The sequence below is a fragment of the Carcharodon carcharias genome, chromosome 1, assembly GCF_017639515.1.
Source record: "Carcharodon carcharias isolate sCarCar2 chromosome 1, sCarCar2.pri, whole genome shotgun sequence".
Lineage (NCBI taxonomy): Eukaryota > Metazoa > Chordata > Chondrichthyes > Lamniformes > Lamnidae > Carcharodon > Carcharodon carcharias.
The window spans coordinates 73,333,050-73,354,290 of NC_054467.1; the positions used below are offsets into that span (position 1 = coordinate 73,333,050).

Below are 21,241 nucleotides of genomic sequence, written 5' to 3' on the forward strand. Positions count from 1 at the left end.
CAGAGCTGTATGAGTGGGAGAGGCACTTGCTGTTATTTCTCAGGATGAATACATGTCTAGTGCCCTGTCAGCAACTCCTTTATTAGTTTTGGACAGCCAGCTGTGTCAGGCTGACACAGCCAACACTAAGATATTGCAGTCTGCAGTTAAGCCCTCAACACCTGTTTGAGGTCGCCTACCACAGCCTTCTGAAATGTCCTCAAATGAAGCTCAGCAGCCTTCACCTCTCAAGCTGTAACCATTGAGAAAATACTTTGTAGGGGCACTAAGATAAGTAAGTAAGCACAGAAGATAACTACTTGCAATTCCCCAGTGTGATTCTTAATTTTTTCTTTTAACTAATAGAGATGGAATTGTATTTTTGGATAAACTTGTTCTAGTTCCAGATTTTGTATTGGTGTTTTATAGTTGTAATGAAATGAAGGCAAGACCTATAAATCTGGACTGAAGGAAGGCAATCGAATGGTGGTACTGTGGATTGTGGGACTGTTAGTGCATTGGTGATGGGAGGAGTGGTTCAGCTGAAGCACTCTTAGATGAGCTGAGGCAGCGAGGGACACTAGAGGTCAATGCTATTTCAAATCAATAAGCGTTTTAAAGCTCATTTCCAGCTTGCATCCTGGTTGCCTACAGAGGAACCCAATCCAATATGGTGGGTGGCAAACTTATGTGCAAGAGGGGCTGTCCACCAGAGTGGATGTTTAGATGACAAATTTACACTTGTTAAACAGGAGCAGTGCCACTGGATTTCTAGGACAATGCCTTTGATCAGGACTTGTGCTTTTCATAGATAAATCAGGGTTCACAATTGTGGTACTGAGTTTGTGACCAGGACTCTCAAAGTAGTGATTCAAAGCTATTCCACATGAGGAGCTGCACTGCTTTTGCACCAATGTAAAAAAGACTTATGCTCACCGAAAGCCTGAGGAATTATTTATATGAGAGTTTTCTGGTCAGCTTTTTAATAGCAATTGGAGGGATGACTGGTGTAAATTCTGTGTAAAATGAATGTAATGTGCTGAGCGGCGTGGAAATTAGAGTACAGCCTTTAAGAGTTGTGACCAGACTGGGGGGAAAACACATAAGTGAGAAACATGGCTTGGCTCACTCACTTGACTGTTAGTTACCTTGACTACATATCTTAGGAATCATTTTCTGCAATTTTTAAGAATATCATAGGAGCAGCTGGCATATGAAGCCAAAAAAAAGCAGGGTCTGGCAGGCTGGCAAAGGAGAAGGTGGTACAATTTCATAGTCTAACCTGCAAACCAAGAGACTCAGGCTGCTGTATATCTGTGGCAAAAAGCCCCTCAGTGGTGTTACCTGCTGGAAGGTGGTACTGCCACTGAGTGCCAACTGTCTCATGCCCAGGACTGCAGAATAGTTCCATAAGGAGTTCATTGACCTGACCAGAATAAGCAAGGTAACAAATCAAATTCTGTTCCTTACTTCCATGTCCATCATGCTTTCACCCTCTGAAAGCAACACATGTACAACTAACCCTTCACAATGCATTCTGGTTATAGGAAGCAGCCAAACTTGGTATCATACATTATGGCCATCCCCCTAACAATTCTTATATGCATGACTCTAAAATTCCTTCCTTCAATTTAAAAAGCTGATACCCAACATCTCTTAGATCACTCTCCCTTGTCATTGGTGCACACTCTTCAACTGCTGGTTTTTCCCCACAATCTTGTTGCAGGAGAATTTGATGCATAATGCCTGCAGGACATCTTTAAATGTCTTATTCCCTTATGAGGGGAACCATGGAACTCATGGGAAGCGCTCAGGTCTTGCTGTGGGAGATGATCATTACATCAGCACATTGCCAGTAGTTGGCTAGTCACTGAATACCAACACTGCCACCCTAGCATCTCTGTGAAGCACAATACAGCCACAAACTTCCACTCTCTTCTTCACCTATTCACAGTCCCTTTCTTCCTTTCCTGCAAATCCACCAGAGCAAGGGGTAGGGAGAGGAAGCCAAAAAACCTGACTGCCTGTTCTTGAACCATGGTGATGAGGAAGATGTGGAGGATAATGAAGAAGAAGCAGATGAAGGAGGTAAAGTTGGACTCAAGTTCTCACAGACCTGCTCAACGTGAAACCCCCTCAAACACAACACCAGCATCAAGTTTTCTTATTTCATAGACCTAGAGAAGGACTATGTGGTGTTAGTCAGAATGTGATTCACAGAGCATGATGGAGCCAGAGGAATGGTGAATGGGTGAGGATATGACTCTGTCCCAGCTTTTCAAAATGTATTCTTGGGAATTGAGTGGGTATTGCTGGCAAGGGATTTATTGCCCATGCATAGTTGACCTGCACCGGTTTGCTATAACTTTATGGATACTTCAGAGAGCAATAAAAAGACATCCACGTTGGTGCAGGACTGGAGTCACATGTGGACCAGGCCAGCAGGTATCCATTCCTAAATGGCATTTGTGAACCAGTGGGTTTTATGTCAATCATGATCACTTTTACTGATCTCAGCTTTTGATTTCCATTTATATTGTCCAGTGAGATAACCACTACGCAACCATATCCACTTATGACTAAGGATGAGGAGCAGGCTGTCTATTACCTTTCAGAAGTGAGACCCAGAACTCACCAGTACTCACTTGAAAAGGAGATTATTTGAGGAATGTTGCATTTATGTGCATGCTCTAAGATCAGACTCCAAAAACATGCAATATCTGATGGATATAACTCTTAAGTTCTCCTTTCCTATAACATCAGGGAAGGTTTACCGTTGTTACAGGCTCCAGTAGAGCAGTAGGGACCAGTCAGCAAGTCCACCTCCATGGAAACACAGACCCTAGCTCAGGGTGAGTGTCTCCAGACCATGCCAACCACAATGTATCCTGCTGGGAAATCAGGTTCTGATAGTTATAGTTATATTAGATAATTAGTTATAGTATATACCAGCATCTTGCTGATCAGTAAGGACACAAATCCAGGGCCCAGTAGGATAGTGATGGCTGGAATCCATCTGCCTGACACTGCCATCTCCAAGTACAGCAACATTTGCTAAACACCAGCTTTCCTCCTCGGAGCAACCACATTAGTTGACATTGCATTGCCCAAGACCAAGCTGTAGAAATAAAGCAGCCAACAGGGATCAGCTAGGAACAAGCTGCTAAGAGATGTTTTTTGTAGAGTACAAATAGCCATCCACCTTGGTTGCGTCTAGGTGAAACACTGGAATAAGTGAAAGAAAAGCATTTGTAGCCACTCAGAGGAAGCACAGCCCTAGAAAAATTGACATGTGTTCACTTTCTGTGCATCCCCTTTGAAAAGAATTTCTGCAAGGTTTGTCCACATCTCCCACTGTGATTTGGGTGTGAGATTGATGAAACTTCAGGAGAAGTTAACGTAACTGGAAGATTGGGAGATCCATATGGAATTTCAGGTCTAAAATATCTAACATTGCATGAGTATTGACGTTTTTACAGATGTTGTCTATTCTTTGAAACATAGTTGAGTTTGAACAGTGGATGTATTTTATATCTTTATTTCTCTCGATGTGCCGTTATAAATACCAGACAATTACGTCAATCTTTTGTTTCCAAAGGGTGAATTTCCTTGGCAAATAGCAGTTTATGAAGGTAAAAAATTGAACTGTGGAGGAGTCTTCATTGGTGGCTGCTGGATTTTGACAGCTGCACATTGTTTAAGGTGTGAAACTGCATTTGCACTAACTCTTCATAAGGTACGCCATGAAATAACCCACTATGTTCAGTAGGATGCTCTTAGAACCATAACGTAACTCCGTGCAACATTCCATCTGTGGTCTAAGTTCAACTTTATTTCCTTGCTTTTGCACCATTTGCCTCTGGTAAAAAACTGAGCATTCCCTTGGTCTTTTTAATGGCTGTATTTACTTGTGCAGCTGCCTTTAACGACCTGGGTATCTGCACAGCAAAGTTCTTCTGTTTCTCTGCTTTATTTAAAATCTTACCACTTAAAGTAAGATGGACATTTACAGCACAGAATGAACCCATTTGGGCTATCAGACCTGTGCTATCTTTGCTAGAGTAATCCAAAACTTATCTCATTGCCCCACTCTCTTCCTGTATCAATCACAGGACCACAGAACGGTTATGATGCAGAAGGAGGCCATCCAGCCCATTGTGACTCAGTAGCATTCTCCTGCCATTTCCCTGTAAACCTGTACATTGATTTTATTTAAATAATCATCTAATCCTCTCTTGAATGTCCTGATTGAACCTGCCTCCTCCACACTTCCAGGCATTGCATTCTAGACTCGAAAGTTTTTTCTCACATCGCATTTGCTTTTTTTGCAAATCACTTTAAATCTGTGCCCTCTCATTCTCAATCCTTTTACGAGTGGGAAGTTTTTCCCTATCGACTCAGTCCAGCCCCCTCATGATTTTGAACACCCCTATTAAATCTCCTCTTAGCCTTCTCCTCTCCAAGGAGAACAGTCCCGACTTTCCAATTTATCTTCGTAACCGAAGTTTCTCATCCTGAAACTATTTTTGTAAACCTTTTCTGCCCCTCTCCAATGCATTAACATCCATCCTAAAGTGTGGCGCCCAGAATTGCATACAATACGTCAGCTGAGGTCTAACCAATGTCCTATACAAGTCCAGCATAATTTCCTTGATCTTGTACTCTACGCATCTACTAATAAAGCTTAGGATACTGTATGCTTTGTTAATTGCTCTCTCCACCTGTCTTGCCACCTTTAATGACTTATGCAGATAAACACCGAGATCCGTCTGCTTCTGCACACCCTTTAGAGTTGTATCCCTTGTTTTATATTATCTCTCCATGTTCTTCCTATCAAAATGGACCACCTCGCACAGTAGCCTTGTGTCTTACTCTGTTTCAAATATTTATCCAGTTTTTCCTGAAAATATAGAATGGTTTCTGTCCTTGATCACTCCGTGATTGCTCCAACAAAACTCTGTGTAAAACAAATAATTCTCTAAACCTCTTTCCTCATTCCGTCTGAGCCAATTTTGAAATTTATGTCAACTCTTCACTGATTTCCCAACCAGATTTAATAGCCTTTACTATTTACTGTATTAAACTCTTCACATTTTTAAACACCTCTAATAAATCATCCCTTATTTTCTTTATTTTTAATCCCCTCATCTCAAGTCTCACCTCATAACTATTATTTTACAATCCTGGCATGTTTCTGGATAATTTATAGTGTACATTCTCTACAGCTTTAATTTCCTTTCCAGTATGGGACACACAGTGCTGTACTTACAGCCCCTCCTGTCAGTTGGATTTTCCGGTCCCAAAGAGGTCAATGGACTTTCACCACATTTTCCAGCCCCGCCCCTGCCACAGTGTGTGTGTGTAGTACAGACGTGGAGCCCACATTGACCCTTGGCATGCATCGCATCCAATTCCCCACGTAATAACCTATTAATGTTACCTTTGTACTGTTTAAATCGGTGTGCATTGTTAGATATGTAATGGGAAGGCTCGGACCAATCTGCAAAAGACCTGAGTACAGTCAGCTTAGTTCCAGTCATTCTGGTGGACTTCTGCCACAGTTACAGCAGAGTCCACTGAAATACCCATTAATATTGGGTCCCCCACATCTTTCCCGTCTAATTTACTCCTGTTTATTCTAATCCTTTACTTTCAACTTTCCAAACATCTACTTGGTTGCATTCCCTTTAATTCCGCATGCCTGAACAATGCCTTAATTTCCTTATGTTGCACTTTATCAAATGATTTTACCACGTCCATTGTATTTCCATTAATCTATCTTCGCAGTTATTTCAACAAATAACTCCACAACAACAATAACTTGCATTTGTAAAGTGCCTTCAATGTAACAAAATGTTCAACGGTGCCTAACAGGAATGATACCAGTAAAAACATTTTGACACAGAAAAGAAAGAGCAATCAGGATATAAAATTGATATAAGGTTGGCCATGTACAGCTTATCTTTGAGAAATCTCTGCTGATCAGTCACAATTCATTCTTTTATCCTTAATTTCCCTCAGAATTCTCAGAAATAAATTATGTCCCATTGATTTGTCCATTTTAAATTTGATTTTTTTTAAAATACTGACTCACTTTGAATAGTAAGCTTTGCTAACAGTTCTACATCCATATCTTGCAGTTCCACAATCTCAATGTTCACTTCCTCTACAAAAGTTGAGGCAAAGGGGTAGAATTTAGCATGAACTAGGTCTGCATATGTAGGCTCAAGGCCCAATAGAAATTTGTCTTCAGGCCTTATTTGAATTAGACCAACTGAACTCAGAAGCCTGCTATGTCCTCAAGCAGTTTGCTGGTGAAAAAAATCCTGGGAAGGGCAGGTAGTGATGAGGAGCCTGAGCAGAGCCTGTAAATAGTATTCAGGACTGCAGAGAAACTGAGAGAAATGCTCCTGCTTCTCCTTGCTCCACCTGAAGGTAAGAATGTTTTAAGAAACTTATCTTTTTGACGACTCTGGTTAGGCTGCATTGCAGACCAGGTTATCTTGAACGCAACAAGCCTGTAACTCAGTGCATCCAGGATAGTCCAGTTTTGGGAAGGAATCCTAGAACAGGCGCAAACTCCTCATTACCTAACAACTGTTTTAGGCAGCTACTAAGGACACCTATAAAATAGTCTGACCAACCTGTCAGATGTATTTCAGACATCTTCGGGGCATAGGACATAGTTTCATAAAATTGGTCTGTACAGCACCTATTTTCTGCTTGGGAAATGAAAGCAATGAGATCCAATTTTTAGGCTAAAGTACTTATTTAGTATATGTACATATCTGGCACAGAACACAAAAGCTGTCCTCTCCTCTGATTTCCACAATCCTAAATGTCTTCTACTGTCTTCCTCCCGCACAAATCAACAATTGCTTCCAAATAGGGAGTGACCCATTACCTGTTCCATGTCCTCTTATGTGCAAGATTTGCCTTTAAACGTAAGGCAGTGGGAATTGAGAAATAATAATTTGGCCATGGAAATTCTGGCTGGAATTTAATGGGTTTGAGGATGAGGGGGACAGTTGACTGGGCCGGAGGGGGTTGGTGTGGGGTTCCCACCACCCTTCCATCTTCGCCTGATTACAGAATCACAGAATTGTTAAAGCACAGAAGGAGGCCATTTGATTCATCATGTCTGCACCAGCTCTCCAAGTGAGCAACTCATGAACCCATTGCCATTCCCCCCACCTTCTCCTAGTAACCCTGTGCATTCTTCCTTTTCAGATAACTGTCTAATTCCTTTTTGAATGCCTTGATTGAATCTGCCTCCATCACACTCTCAGGCAGTTCCAAACCCTAACCACTGGCTGTGTGAAAACTTTTTTCCTCATATCAATTTTGCTTCTTTTACTAATTACTTTAAACCTGTACCCTCTCATTCTCAATCCTTTCACAAGTGGGAACAGTTTCTCCCTATCTACTCTGTCCAGATCCCTCATGATCTTGAATACCTATATCAAATCTCCTCTTAGTCTTCTTTTTGACAAGGAAAACAGTCCTAACTTCTCCAATCTATCTTCATAACTAAAGTTCCTCACACCGGGAAACATTCTCATGAACCTTTTCTGCACTCTCTCCAATGCTTTCACATCCATTTTAAGGTGCAGCACCCAGAACTGGAGACAATACTGGAGCTGAGGCTGAACTAGTGACTGAAACAAGTTCAACATAACTTCCTTGCTCTAATACTCTATGCCTTTATTTATAAAGCCCAGAATATTGTATGCTTTTTTTACCCTCAATGACTTATGCATATGTACATCCAGGTCCATCTGCATCTACCTCCCCTTTAGGGTTCCAGCCTTTATTTTATATTGTGTCTCCATGTTCTCCTATCAAAGTGAATCACTTCATATTTCTCTGCATTGAACTTCATCTGCCGCCTATCCACTCTTTCCACAGACATGTCTATGTCCTTTTGAAGTTCTTCACTTTACTCCTCACAGTTCACAATGCTCTGTACACCAAGGTCTAGGTCATTAAATTATTAAGTCTGGGGTCTTGAGTGACTCTTAGGCAGGGGGAGGGCAGGATTTCTGCCCCTACGGTACTAAATCCTGGGGAAGGCCCACTGCTGGTGAGTTAGGTGCCTAATCGGCACTTAATTCTGGGAGGCCTTCCCGAACGGAGGCAGCATGGGGCTCTGGCCAGTCCTCCAGCTAGTGGGCGAGACCCCCGCTGCCAACATTAAATTCCATCCTTTGTCTTTCAAAATATTCCCACCCTGGTCACTCTGTTTCTATATCTGCCAACCTTTTTTTCAATTGGTATTCTCTCCAAACTATTGTGCATGCCATAGCTGGATTAGTGAATTAACATTGATACTGGTTATATGGTTTGCTCGAGAAGAATGTAAGTATCATTATCACATGTGTTACGTGATCGTCACTAATGGAATATGGAATCTATGGGATTATGGGGGTGAAATTTGTTCACATTGCGCCACTTCTAGCAGCACTGTGCAGGCTGATGTCAATTCCCCAAGGGCAGATTCTGCCACAGGTTGTTCCCTGTACAATTTGTGCAGCATCCTTCACTGATATTATTGAAGAATGCCACAAGGGCTGCATATGTAGAAACTAGAGCTTCTGTCCGCCCCAGAAAATCGACATTAGTCTCGCTACGTGAATGGATTTCCCCCCATATACTTTTGTCATTGAAAATAAGCTATGTCCCAAATATCATTTACTTTCTCATGATTGGCACTATAATATCTGACAAAATTTGCAATAGGTTGCAGAAATTATTTTTATTCATTTCTTTTGTCCTTATTCCAGGCCTTACCACTTGTCTGACTACATGGTGAGAATTGCAAAGCACAATAAAAGAGATGTTGCAGATAATGAAGAAATTTTACCAGTCGAGAAAATCATTGTCCATTATGACTACAAACCTAAAACATACCAGAATGACATTGCCTTAATAAAAGTGGTTCATGTCTTTAAAGACAGGGAATGTATTCCACTGAGTGATGACGTCCAACCTGTCTGCATCCCCTGGTCTGAGTATCTATTCAGACCCAACAAGACTTGCATAATATCTGGTTGGGGTCAAGCAGCAGGTAAACATACTATTACAGAGTTATGTGTGGAGAGTCTTATACTTTTCTGAAGATTTTACTTTCAAAATAAACATAACAGTACAATTGTTTTAGACCAGGATCAAAAGTACATTTCTGACAAACAAGTAACTCACTCATACTTTTGAAGTTCTAGTTGCAAAATTTATTTCCCATCAATGCTTCTGTTTTGTCTTACATATTTGGAAGATTTTTGCCCTCTTTTCAAGCCCTTGCAGCAATTATCCTCTAACTGACCTCAAGATATGCATCAATTAGGCTTCATGTCCTGAGAGACTTGCGTTAAGTTAAACTTAACTCCAATGAGTCTTGGTGGACTTTCAGTTTAAACTTTTGATGCTGCTCAAACTACAAGGAAGCAAGGGAAATCAAGGCTTTTGGGCACATATTACCAGAAAAATGTCCATCATAATTTAAATCCCAAAACTTACAAGAAAAAAAATGTCAGAGGTGAGTTTATGATTTTGGTTAATCGTGGATTCCTTAATTGTACTCCTCCCTAGAGTGTGCTTTTATCATTTGCTATCCTTTGCCCTTTTTTTAAGCCACCCAGCACACACATACTCTAACATACATAAACACATACATAATTAAACACACATAAATGCACAAAAACAGATACCAATAAGTACAGACATGTCTGCCTCACATACACACACATGCATGCACACGTGTACATGTGCTCTAACGCCTGCAAGCACTCACACTCATCCTAACAAACATATCTTTCTGTCACACACAAACATATTCTAACACATACACACACACAAAACACATACACATGCGCACACACGCACGCACACACACCCTCCATAAGCCAGTTTCCCACAGACAGAAAATTATAAATAGACAGGATAATGTGCTCTGCGTTGGTCTTTCCCCTTTCTCCCCCAAACTGCTGGCTTACACAATCTTACATTTAACTCTCTGCAGGAACTCCCACATTAAAAGAAACCTAGCTCACTTCCAGGACCACAAGGTGGCATTTTAAGTCAAAAAATGGATGTGTTTGGATTAGGTGGGATGTTAAAAATCTCAAACCAAAATCCAATCTACCTCAATTCCAGTCTCTTGAGGTTTTAATGGAGGTGGGACAGAGGATGAGTAAATATTTTAATGAGGTGATGTGTCTCAATGACAGCAACAACTTGCTTTTATATAGTAGATTTAATGATCCCCTCTTTCTGGCCATTCCAATCTTTCACCAACACTTCTGAGTCCAGAGCTAGGGGGCAATGTTTTAAAATTAGGGGTTGTTCTTTTAGGACAGAGATGAGATTTTTCTCTCAGAGGGTTGTGTGACTTTGGAACTCTCTGCTTCAAAAGGTGGTGGAAACGGGGTCATTGAATATTTTTAAGGCAAAGGTAGATAGATTCTTATATATATTTATATATAAAAGCAAAGAACTGCGGATGCTGGAAATCCAAAACAAAAACAGAAACAGAAATACTTGGAAAAACTCAGCAGGTCTGGCAGCATCGGTGGAGAAGAGCACAGTTGACATTTTGAGTCCTCATGACCCTTCAACAGAACTAAGTAAAAATAGGAAAGGGGTGAAATAAAAGCTGGTTTAAGGGGGGGGTGTTGGGACAAGAAGAGATAGGTAAAGGGCCAATGATAGGTGGAGATAACTAAAAGATGTCACGGACAAAAGGACAAAAATGTTTTGAAGGTGGTGATATTATCTAAAGGAATGTGCTAATTAAGGGTAGAAAGCAGGACAAACAAGGTACAGATAGCTCTAGTGGGGATGGGGTAGGGTGAAGGAATACTAAAGAGGTTAAAAGGTAGAGATAAAACAATGGATGGAAATACATTTAAAAATAATGGAAATAGGTAGGAAAAGAAAAAACTATATAAATTATTGGAAAAAACAAAAAGGAGGGGGACAAAACAGATCATGAACTCTCTCCTCCATCCCCACCCCCTTTCCATTTTTCCCCCTTTGTTTTTTCCAATAATTTATATAGTTTTTTCTTTTCCCACCTATTTCCATTATTTTTAAATGTATTTCCATCTATTGTTTTATCTCTACCTTTTAGCCTTTTTAGTATTCCTTCACCCCACCCCACCCCCACTAGGGCTATCTGTACCTTGTTTGTCCTGCTTTCTACCCTTAATTAGCACATTCCTTTAGATAATATCACCACCTTCAACACCTCTTTGTCCTTTTGTCTGTGACACCTTTTGGTTATCGCCACCTATCACCGGCCCTTTACCTAGCTCTTCTTGTACCAACACACCCCCCCCCCCCTTTAAAGCAGCTTATATTTCACCCCTTTCCTATTTTTACTTAGTTCTGTTGAAGAGTCATGAGGACTCGAAACGTCAACTGTGCTCTTCTCCACCGATGCTGCCAGACTTGCTGAGTTTTTCCAGGTATTTCTGTTTATGTGTAGATAGATTCTTGTTAGGCAAGGGAATCAAAGGTTATCTTGGGTAGATGGGAATGTGGAATTCAAAACACAAACAGATCAGCCATGATCTTATTGAATGGCAGAGCAGGCTCAAGGGGCCAAATAGCCTACTCCTGCTCCTATTTCATTGTTTGTATGTTCAAATTGTTTCACAGGAGTGATTACCAAACAAAATTTGACACCAAGCCACATAAAGAGATAATAAGACAAGTAACCCAATGCTTGGTCCAAGTGGTAGGTTTTAATGAACTTCTGAAAGGAGAGAAAAGTGGCCAGGCAAGTTTAAGGAGGGAATTCCAGAGTTTGGGGTCTAGGCAGCGTAGCCATGGCTGCCAATGGTGAAGTGAAGAAAATCAAGATGGAGTGGAGCAGAATTGGAGGAGTGCAGAGATCTTGGAGGATTACAGAACAGGGGAGGTTACAGAAATAGATAGGTGCACAGCCATGGAAGGATTTGAAAACAAAGATAAGAATTTTAAAATTGATCTATTTATAGAATGGAAACCAATGTACGTTAACGAACACAGGGGTGATGGGTAAACAGGATTTGGTCTGAGTTAGGATACAGCCAACAGAGTTTATGGATGGGAAGCCAGCAGGAGAGTATTGGAATAGACAACTCTGGAGGTTACAAAGGCATGTATGAGGGTTTCAGTAGCAGTTGAGCTGAGGCAGGGTGAAGATGGGCAATGCCCTGTAAGTTGAAGCAGGCAGTCATGGGTTGGAGGTTGAAGATGATATGCAGACAGAAGCTCAGCTCAGGTCCAAATATAATGCCAAGGCTGTGAAATGTCCAGTTTAGCCTTGGTCCATGACCAGGAAGAGGGATTCCATTGTTAAGAGAACAAAGATGTAATTTATTGCTAGGCTTCTGCCAAAATTATTTTGCATCAAGCCTCTTGATAGAAGCTAGTTCTTGATAGCTTGACTAAGATTGGAGGATTTCCATTTGGAAGATTATGGGAAAGATCTCTGGGGAAATCCTAATAATTTTGAATAATCTGTAAGAAACTAAATTACATATAAAATTAACTAAATTGATTACAAAATTCTTCAAAATTCTACAAAGCCCATTTTAAATGGTAAAATAAAAGCAAAATACTGTGATTGCTGGAAATCTGAAACAAAAACAAAATCTAGAAAAACTCAGCAGGTCTAGCAACATATGTAGAGAGAGAAACAGAGTGAACTTTTTGAGAGCTCTGAAGAAGGGTCATACGGATTCAAAAAGTTAACTCTGTTTCTTCTCCACAGATGTTACTAGACCTGCTGAGTTTTTCCAGCATTTTCTGTTTTTGTTCCATTTTAAATGGCATTGCTAATATGCAAGTTTCTAGCTGGAAGAATAGTTAATCAACTTAGCTGCACAAATGACAGCATTAAATAGCTGGTGTTACATTAATATGTGCTGTAGTCACTTACTTGCATTATTGTATTTCTAGGTAATAGAGTAAGCCTTTTACGCTGGGCTAATCTTGATATTTTTGGAAACTGTTCAGCTATTTACAAGTCTGATTTTTTTGAAGGAATGGAATGTGCAGGTAAGGTTAAAACATTGATCTCGATCATGAAAAATCCGGTCCTCCTCTTAGGAACATAAAAGGTTCAACAATTCACAAGCTTTTATAAGAGATCTTTGGGCAATAGTGGACCAAGTGGTAACAGATTTTGGGATGGGATCTGGATCTGTTTTGCCTCATTGATGTACACCAGTAATTCAGCTAAAAATCAGTGTGGGTGTTTCTTGCAACTGCCCTCTTCAGCAATGATATCACTGGTAGGGTTTACATTACCTTCTGGAATCCTGTCTGCCTCCATTGTCCCCCAGCTCAATCATCACACACCAGCACAAAGCAGGTGTGAGTTGCTTGTCAGGACCACCTTCCTGGCTAAAGTAAAGTCCACACTATTCGAAAGACCTGTTTCTTTACAGCAGTAAGTCACAAAGTCATCAGCTGTCAGAAAGTTACTGTGCTGTTTCTTTTTCTGACGAGCACCTTTGTACTGCTTTCCCAGCTCCTCCTCCACCACTTCTTTTCCACCGCCTCGTGTGCAACCTAGCTATGACACTACTGAAGCGGACTTCTGCATACTTTAACATAAAATTATACAGTCAGAGAATGGTTACAGCACAAAAGGAGGCCATTCGGTCTGAAGTGTCCATGCTGGCTTTCTGCAAGAGTAACTCAGCTAGTTCCACTTCCTGCCCTTTCCCGCTAGCCCTGCAAATTGTTTTTTTCAGATAATTATCCAGTTCTCTTTTAAAAGCCAAAATTGAATCTGCCTCCACCATGTTCCCAGGCGGTGTAGTCCACACCTTAACCACTCACTGTGTATAAATGTTTTTCCTCATGTCACCTTTGGTTCTTTTGTCATTCATCTTAAATCAGTGTCCTCGACTCTTCCACCAATGGAATTAATTTCTCACTATTTGTTCTGTCCCGGCTCTTTATGATTTTGACCGCCTCTACCAAATCTCCTCTTAGCCTTCTTTTATTGAAGGAGAACAACCCCAGCTCCTCAAATCTACCCACATAATTCAAATCCTTCAGAAACCATTCTCATAAATCTACCCTGCATACCTTCACGTCCTTCCTAAAGTTCATTGCCCAGAATAGGACACAATACTCCTGTTGAGGCCAAACTAGTGTTTTATAACCGCTCACCATAGCTTCCTTGCTTTTGTAATTTAAGCCTCTATTCATAAAGCCCAGGATCCTGTGGGGAGAATTTTCTCCCTGTCAAGGGGGCTTATGCAGGAGCAGGCATGGGTGTGCGCGCAGCCGATCGCCGTCCGCGATCAGCTGGATGCCACCATTTTATGTGGGTGGGCCAATTAAGGCCCGCCCAGCGTGATGCGAGCCCAGTAGCGCTGAGTGCTCCCTGTGTGGACGGGGGTGTTGCTTGAGTTGGGGCCTGCCTCAGGGAGATTACTTTAAGTTTAAAAAATTTTATTAAAGGAAGAAAAAAATTTTTTAGGGCATGTCCCCTCATGTAAAACTGTCACATGAGCTGGGACATGCCAATGAATTTTATGAAAAATTTTTTCAAACCCTTAAAAATCTTCATGAAACCCCATCCCGCCCGTGGATGAGATTCCATGAAATATGCCTGCCCACCAACCTTAAGGTTGGACGGGCAGCTCAGTTTATTGTTTTAATTGATAGTTAACTGGCCTTAATAGGCCTTTGATAGTTTGGTGGGCGCGCAACCGACTCAGGTGCACACCTGCTGAACTGAAAATCTGAATGACGCACGGCGATGTCGGGACGCACGCCTGACGTCACCGCATGTCATTTTACACCTTGGCGAGCCGAAGATTCTGCCCTGTATGTTTTTTTGACCTGTCTTTCTCAGCCTGTCCTGCCACCTTCAATTATTTTTGCACATATCCTCCTGGATGTTTAATTGTATCTTTTATTAAATTAAAAGCAAAATACCGCAGATGCTGGAAATCTGAAATAGAAACAGAAACTGCTGGAAAAACGCAATGGTTCTGGCAGCATCTGTGGAGAGTGAAACAGCTAACATTTCAACTCTAATGATGCTTCTTCGGAACTGGAGAGGGAGATAGAAATATGATGCGTTTTATGCTGTTGGCAAAGTGGGGAGGGGCAGGTGGAAAAAAATAGAAGATCAGGGATTGATTACTGGGCAGGTGAGATTAAGTGCCAAACATGTCATGGAACACAAGATAAAGGGAGTTGTAATGATAGTATTAAAGACTCAAGCATTGGTCCAGTGTAGGTGTTAATAGCGGAATAAAGGTCAGCACTATCTGAAAACAAAATAGCAGAATGTGTTAATAGCGGGAAAAGGGTCAGTGCTGTTTGAAAGCAAAAACATGAGAACAAGATATAGGTTGTGGAAAAAAATTCAAAATGGAGGACACAGTTCCCTATCTGAAGTTGTTAAACTCAATGCTGAGTCCAGAAGGCTATAAAGGTTGCCACTCATCATCAGGTAAACAAATATTTGAAATGATGTCTGGAGACCTCAGAATTTGGCAAATATTGATCCATCCTTTCTCATCATCCTGACACCCAAGTCTTGAATGCTATCAGTCAAAGCCCACTCTTTGGAGATTATGACTTTTCTCCAGGCCTCTGTATTCTGTGGGATGTAAGCAGGGATTTCTGTAGTTGTCATTTGCTGTGGAGTGCATTGGAGTAGCCATCTCTGATGTTGTCATAATGAATGACACTGGATTCTGGCATTATCCCTGTCATCTGCTGCATATTTTTAGAGCGATGTTTCCATACTTTCACATAAGTAGATGCGCTGCCATCATTTATTTGTCTTTTCTTTGCAGGACCCCTCAGACCATTGTTTAAATGATCTTCAGATGAGGGCTGACATTTCCCTACCTTCTGTTTAACATCCTTCTTCACTTGCACCACCTGTTCTTCTGTCTTCCACGTATGTTAACAGCACCCAGAATCTACTCCTAATCTGTATTCCACTGATTGACTCTATCTGGTCTAGTGAATGTTGGTGTGGCTGAATTTCTGTAGGCTGGCCATACTGTTGAGAATCTTACCATTGGGCTGGCATTTCTCTCTGCCTCTACCCTTCTTCCAGTGCTGGAGAAGAAAAGGCCAGGAAATGCAATGAGCTTTGTGCTGGCAGCTGTTTCCTTACTGTTCTGTTCACATACAGAGTAGGAACGTCAGAAAACAGATTTTATTTATCATTAAACCTTAGCACTTGTCCTGCACAAGTCAACTGTGGGTGCAGAACCTTCCTTTCCATTATTTCCTCAGCTGAGTGGCTCAGTTGCCTCCTCCTCCAGCTAGGTTATTGAACGTATGGCTGTTTTCCTTTTTCCTGCAGTATGCTGTTGACTTTGTAATTTGTTTAGCTATGGTGATTTGTTTGCTCCTATCCCCACTTTAACATCTTTACCCATTGAGTTGATGTTGCAAATTTTAAAGACTTAGCTTAATCTTTATTGTGCCAGACCACTTTCCTGATAAACTCAAAAGATATGCTGAGTCATTTTAGGGCCAGGGAACCAGCGTAGAATGGCCCTTCCACAGCTCTACCAATTCCATAAGATGTCCTTTTTTTGGGATGAATGGGTGCTTGCAAAGGTGATTCTGGGGTGCCATTGAATGATGGGAGGATAAAGTATTGGGGGAACATGTTTGGTAAGGTAGATACAGAAATATTATTTCCTCTGGTGGGGTAATTTAGAACAAGGGGGCATAATCTTAAAATTGGGTATAGGCTTTTATGTGTGAAATCAGGAAGCATCTTTTCACATCTCTAAAGGTTTGTAGATACTGGGATAGCTGAAATGGTCAACATTGAGGTCAATAGATTTGTGCTACATGAGCTGTTCAAGGGATACAGTGCAATGCTGCGCATTGAGAGTACAAGTACGATCAGATATGATCTGATTGAATGATGGAACAGGCTTGGGATTGAATGAGCCACCCTGGTCTTATGAAACTCCCATTTAGGACTCGGAATTGACACATCTGGGTCTCGCTGGAGTTTCTGGATGTTCCTCTGTACTCTTGTTGGATTTACGGTGAAAGTCTGATGAAAATGATTTCATTCTACAAATACTTATTGCTTTTAGAACTTTTAAAATATGTATAATATATATCAGGGAACAACATACATCCAAATTGTGTTGGGTAAATTTTCAGATGCTAAATACAGAATGGGCCCTATAATTCCACATGACCTTCTGCCATAAGCCCAATGATAAAGTAGAGGAAATCCCTAACAAATGGCAGAGGTCCAATGTCACTAAACTCATTGTGGAAGACCAAGCAATCCTGCAGAATTTCCAGAACCATGGAATTATACAACACAGAAAAAGACCGTTTGGCTGATCGAACATGCCCTAGCTCTCTGAAAGAGCTACTTACATATTTGCAAAATTTTTTTTTTCCAATACTTTCCAAATTAACTTAGAATGCTTAAATTAATTTCAAAGTTGTAATTTTTAATTTTGCATTGAATTCCTCCTGCCATTCCTAAAGTTATTCAACGAAGTAATACAGATGTTCCTAATATGAGCACTAAAAAGATTAAGTTATTTTTATTATTTGTTAAAAATAATGAACCAAATGAAAGCAAATTTGAATCTGTATCAGTGATTATTTCAAATTTGAAGACTTCTTCCTAATATTCATACTTCTTTTCTTGGCCAGGAAAAATAGATGGAACAGTCGATGCTTGCAAAGGTGATTCTGGCGGTCCATTAGTCTGTTCTGATGAAAGAAATGAAGCCTACGTGTGGGGTTTAGTTAGTTGGGGTGAAGATTGTGGAACATATGGATATCCTGGTGTGTACACAAAGGTGTCTCATTACTTTGAATGGATTACCAGCCATACTGGTAGAGCTCTTATTAGCAAGTACAATGCCTGAATGTTCAGTCTTCTTCATTTGCACCAACACCTAAATTTTGCAGAGAATGCATACTTTATAACTCACACTTTCATTAGAGAGGTTTTAAAAATGATAACATAATTACATTCAATATACAAATACAATTACAACCAATCATCCTGTGTTATCAGGAAAAATGTGGTAAACAACAATGATCAGAATTAAACAGAGTTGGATACTGATGTGTAGCTTAAAAACCCTTTGTACTAACAATAAAGACATGCTTCATGACATCAAAACCATCATTTTATCAATTATTTTACAAGTAACTGTCACTATTATGTTTTAAATATTTAAAAAGCTAGGGAAGGAGAAACATCATCAGATCAATAGAAGGCCAAAGGGTTCCACCAGAAATCCAAGTGAGGGTTCCCTAAAAAGTCTCCAGGTTGAACCAAGATAAAGATAAACTAGCAAGAAACATGCTGCCTACTCCATCTGCAGCATGTTCCAAATTGCTGGTTGTAGTAACTGTGGGTATAGCCTTTCCTGCTGTCTATCAGGGATCATCTGATGTTTTGAGAGGCCCTGACCAATGAGTCCTAAGTGCAGGCAATCCAGGATGTGGGGCTTCCTAACGAGAGTCCTGGTCGAGCATGTAGCATCTGAAAAGCTCTCTGTAATAAAGTTTATCTGTTCCTTGTTGAAACCTGTCCACTCCGTCAAGTCATTACATTTGGCGATGAGGATGGGATAGCTCCGACACAGCACCTCACCTGGTTACTGTGAGTACATTGAATCTTAAGTAAAAGAAAAGACTACCCACCAGTCATGCTACTCTTCGGCAGAATTGATCCTTATGATGTGACAATGGAAGTCTGGAGCTAGTATGGAGAGCACCTCAGGTTTTATTTCATAGTGAACGAAATTACCACGGAGGAAAAGCAGAAAGCCACCCTTTGAGCGTATGTGACAGTAAAACATACAATCTCATTCATAACCTGATGGCCCCGAGTGCGCCCAATTCTAAGTCCTATAATGAATTAGTGGACTTCGTGATAAAGCACTTCCAGCCGAAGCCACCTGTAATAATGCAGCGTTTTAAATTTAATTCCAGAGTTAGGGTCTGGGAGAGTCTATCACAATCTATATAGCAAACCTTAAGAGTTGACAGACTGCAATTTCGGGGACACACTAAATGATATGCTGCAAGACCGATTAGTTTGTGGAGTTCACAACGACACCGTACAACACCATTTACTCACCGATGTCGACATCGACTTTAAGCATGCCCTAGAAATCTCCTTCACCATGGAAAGTGCTGCGAGAGATTCACAGGCTTTGCAACGCATACAACATGGCGCTATTCTTCGGCGGGAACCTATAGCTGAGCGTGGTGCGAAAATCTGACCTACAGCATCGAAGCGAGATGCAATGTCCACTGTAAGAAACATGAAAAGGCCAAGTAGAAACACTTCAGCAGCGATTCCAAGATTAAGTTGCTATAGAGGTGGAGGTGACCATGGACCGGAGACCTGTAAATTCAAGGAGGCAGAATGCCATTACTGCCATAAGAAAGGTCACATAGTAAAGCAGTGCAGGGCAAAGTCAGAACAGCCCATAAAGCAGCAACCAACATGATTGAATTAAAAAATACAGCAGAACCTGAAGCTGCCGAGACCAACATTTATTCCCTATATAACATCACTGTTGTAAAAACCCAACTTATCATTGTCATAATCCAAGTGAATGAGCAGCCACTAGTAATGGAGGTGGATATGGGTGCCTCAACTATAGTGGTGGGAGAGCACACTTTTAAATATCTTAATGAAGGTAGACAGCAAATAAACCTGGAACAGCCAAGCGCTAAATTAAAGACATACACTAGAGAATCTATTCAAGTAAAGGGCATCACTACAGTACCAGTGTCATATAGGCAACAGACAGCCCTGCTGCCTGTGAAAGGAGAAGGATCCAGTCTTTTAGGCCAAGACTGGTTACAGAAGATCTAAGAAATTTCACTGGTCTGAGAAATTTTACCTGAAGACAAGAGGCGTCCCTGAACTGCTAAGGAAATACAACAGGGTATTTTGAGATGATTTAGGGAAGTTAAGAAGCATGCAGGCCAAGATATATGTGGATCCTCAGGTGACACCACATTTCTTTGAGCCCAGATCTGTGCCTTATGTGTTGAAGGAGAAGGTAGATGCAGAACTGTGCTGGTTAGAAAGACTGGGCATTAACCAATCTGTCTAATTCTCAGAGTGGGCAGGATCCATAGTTCCAGTGGTTAAGCCTGACCAAACTATAACCATTTGTGGGGACTATAAATTGGCCATAAATGAGGCAGCAAAACTAGACAAGTATGCAATTCCAAGGATAGACAACTTACGTGCAAAGTTGGCTGTAGGCAAGTCCTATACAATATGAGTCACGCATACCACAGTTAGAATGGACAGCATGTCAAGAGAATACGTGACTATTAACACACACAAGGGTCTTTATCAGTGCACTCACCTACACTTTGGAGTATTGTCTGCATGTGCTATCTTCCAAAGAACAATAGAGAGTCCTTTGCAAGGACTTCCCAAGTGGTAGTATACCTAGATGATGTTCTGATCACAGGGTCAACCGAGACCGAACACTTGGCCAACCTGGAGGAGGTGCCAAGAAGGTTCATGGAAGCTGACGTATGGTTAAAGGAGGAAAAATGCACATTTCAAGCACCAGAAGTTACTTACCTGAGTCACAGGGTGGATGCCATGGGTTTGCATCCTGTAGAAGTGAAAGTTCGGGCAATAAAAGATGCGCCCTCACCACCCAATGTAACCGAACTCAAGTCCTTCCTGGGTATGATCAACTATTATAGTCGCTTCTTATCTAACTTATCATCTTGTTAGAAAAAGAATTACTGTTGGTTGTGGAATTCACAACAGGAAGAAGCCTTTGTGAAAGTAAGGAAACCGTTGCATTCGTCGTGTTTATTGATACACTACAACCCATCGAAAGAATTGGTATTAACATGTGATGCCTCTCCTTGTGGCCTAGGAGCCGTGTTATCACATAGAATGGAAAATGGATCAGAAATGCCCATTGGCTATGTCTCAATAACCCTTTCCATAACCAAGAAGGGTTATTCTCAGCTAGAAAAGGAAGGTTTATCAGTAATATTCAGAATGAAGAAATTCCACCAGGACTTACATAGACGCCATTTCACTATTGTGTCGGACCATAAACCATTAATGGGTTTATTCAGTGAGGATAATGCCAATAGCATCAGCAAAAATACAACGTTGGGCTCTGACATTATCTGCATATGAGTACACCTTTATGCACCGTCCTGACTTACACATTGCAAATGCAGATGCACTCAGTCTTCTCCCATTACCAGATAGCATGGAACATGCTCCTGT

The 21,241-nt window shown here is 41.0% G+C and overlaps 1 protein-coding gene across 1 annotated transcript in view; it reads left to right on the forward strand.

Moving 5' to 3' along the window:
• Positions 1-17,867, forward strand: part of cfi (complement factor I) — a 63,889-nt gene extending 46,022 nt beyond the window's left edge. The window contains 4 exon segments of the mRNA XM_041179238.1: positions 3,578-3,681; positions 8,763-9,046; positions 12,925-13,023; positions 17,650-17,867. Of these exon segments, the coding sequence (XP_041035172.1) occupies positions 3,578-3,681; positions 8,763-9,046; positions 12,925-13,023; positions 17,650-17,867 (705 nt within the window).
• The last annotated feature ends 3,374 nt before the right edge of the window (positions 17,868-21,241 follow it).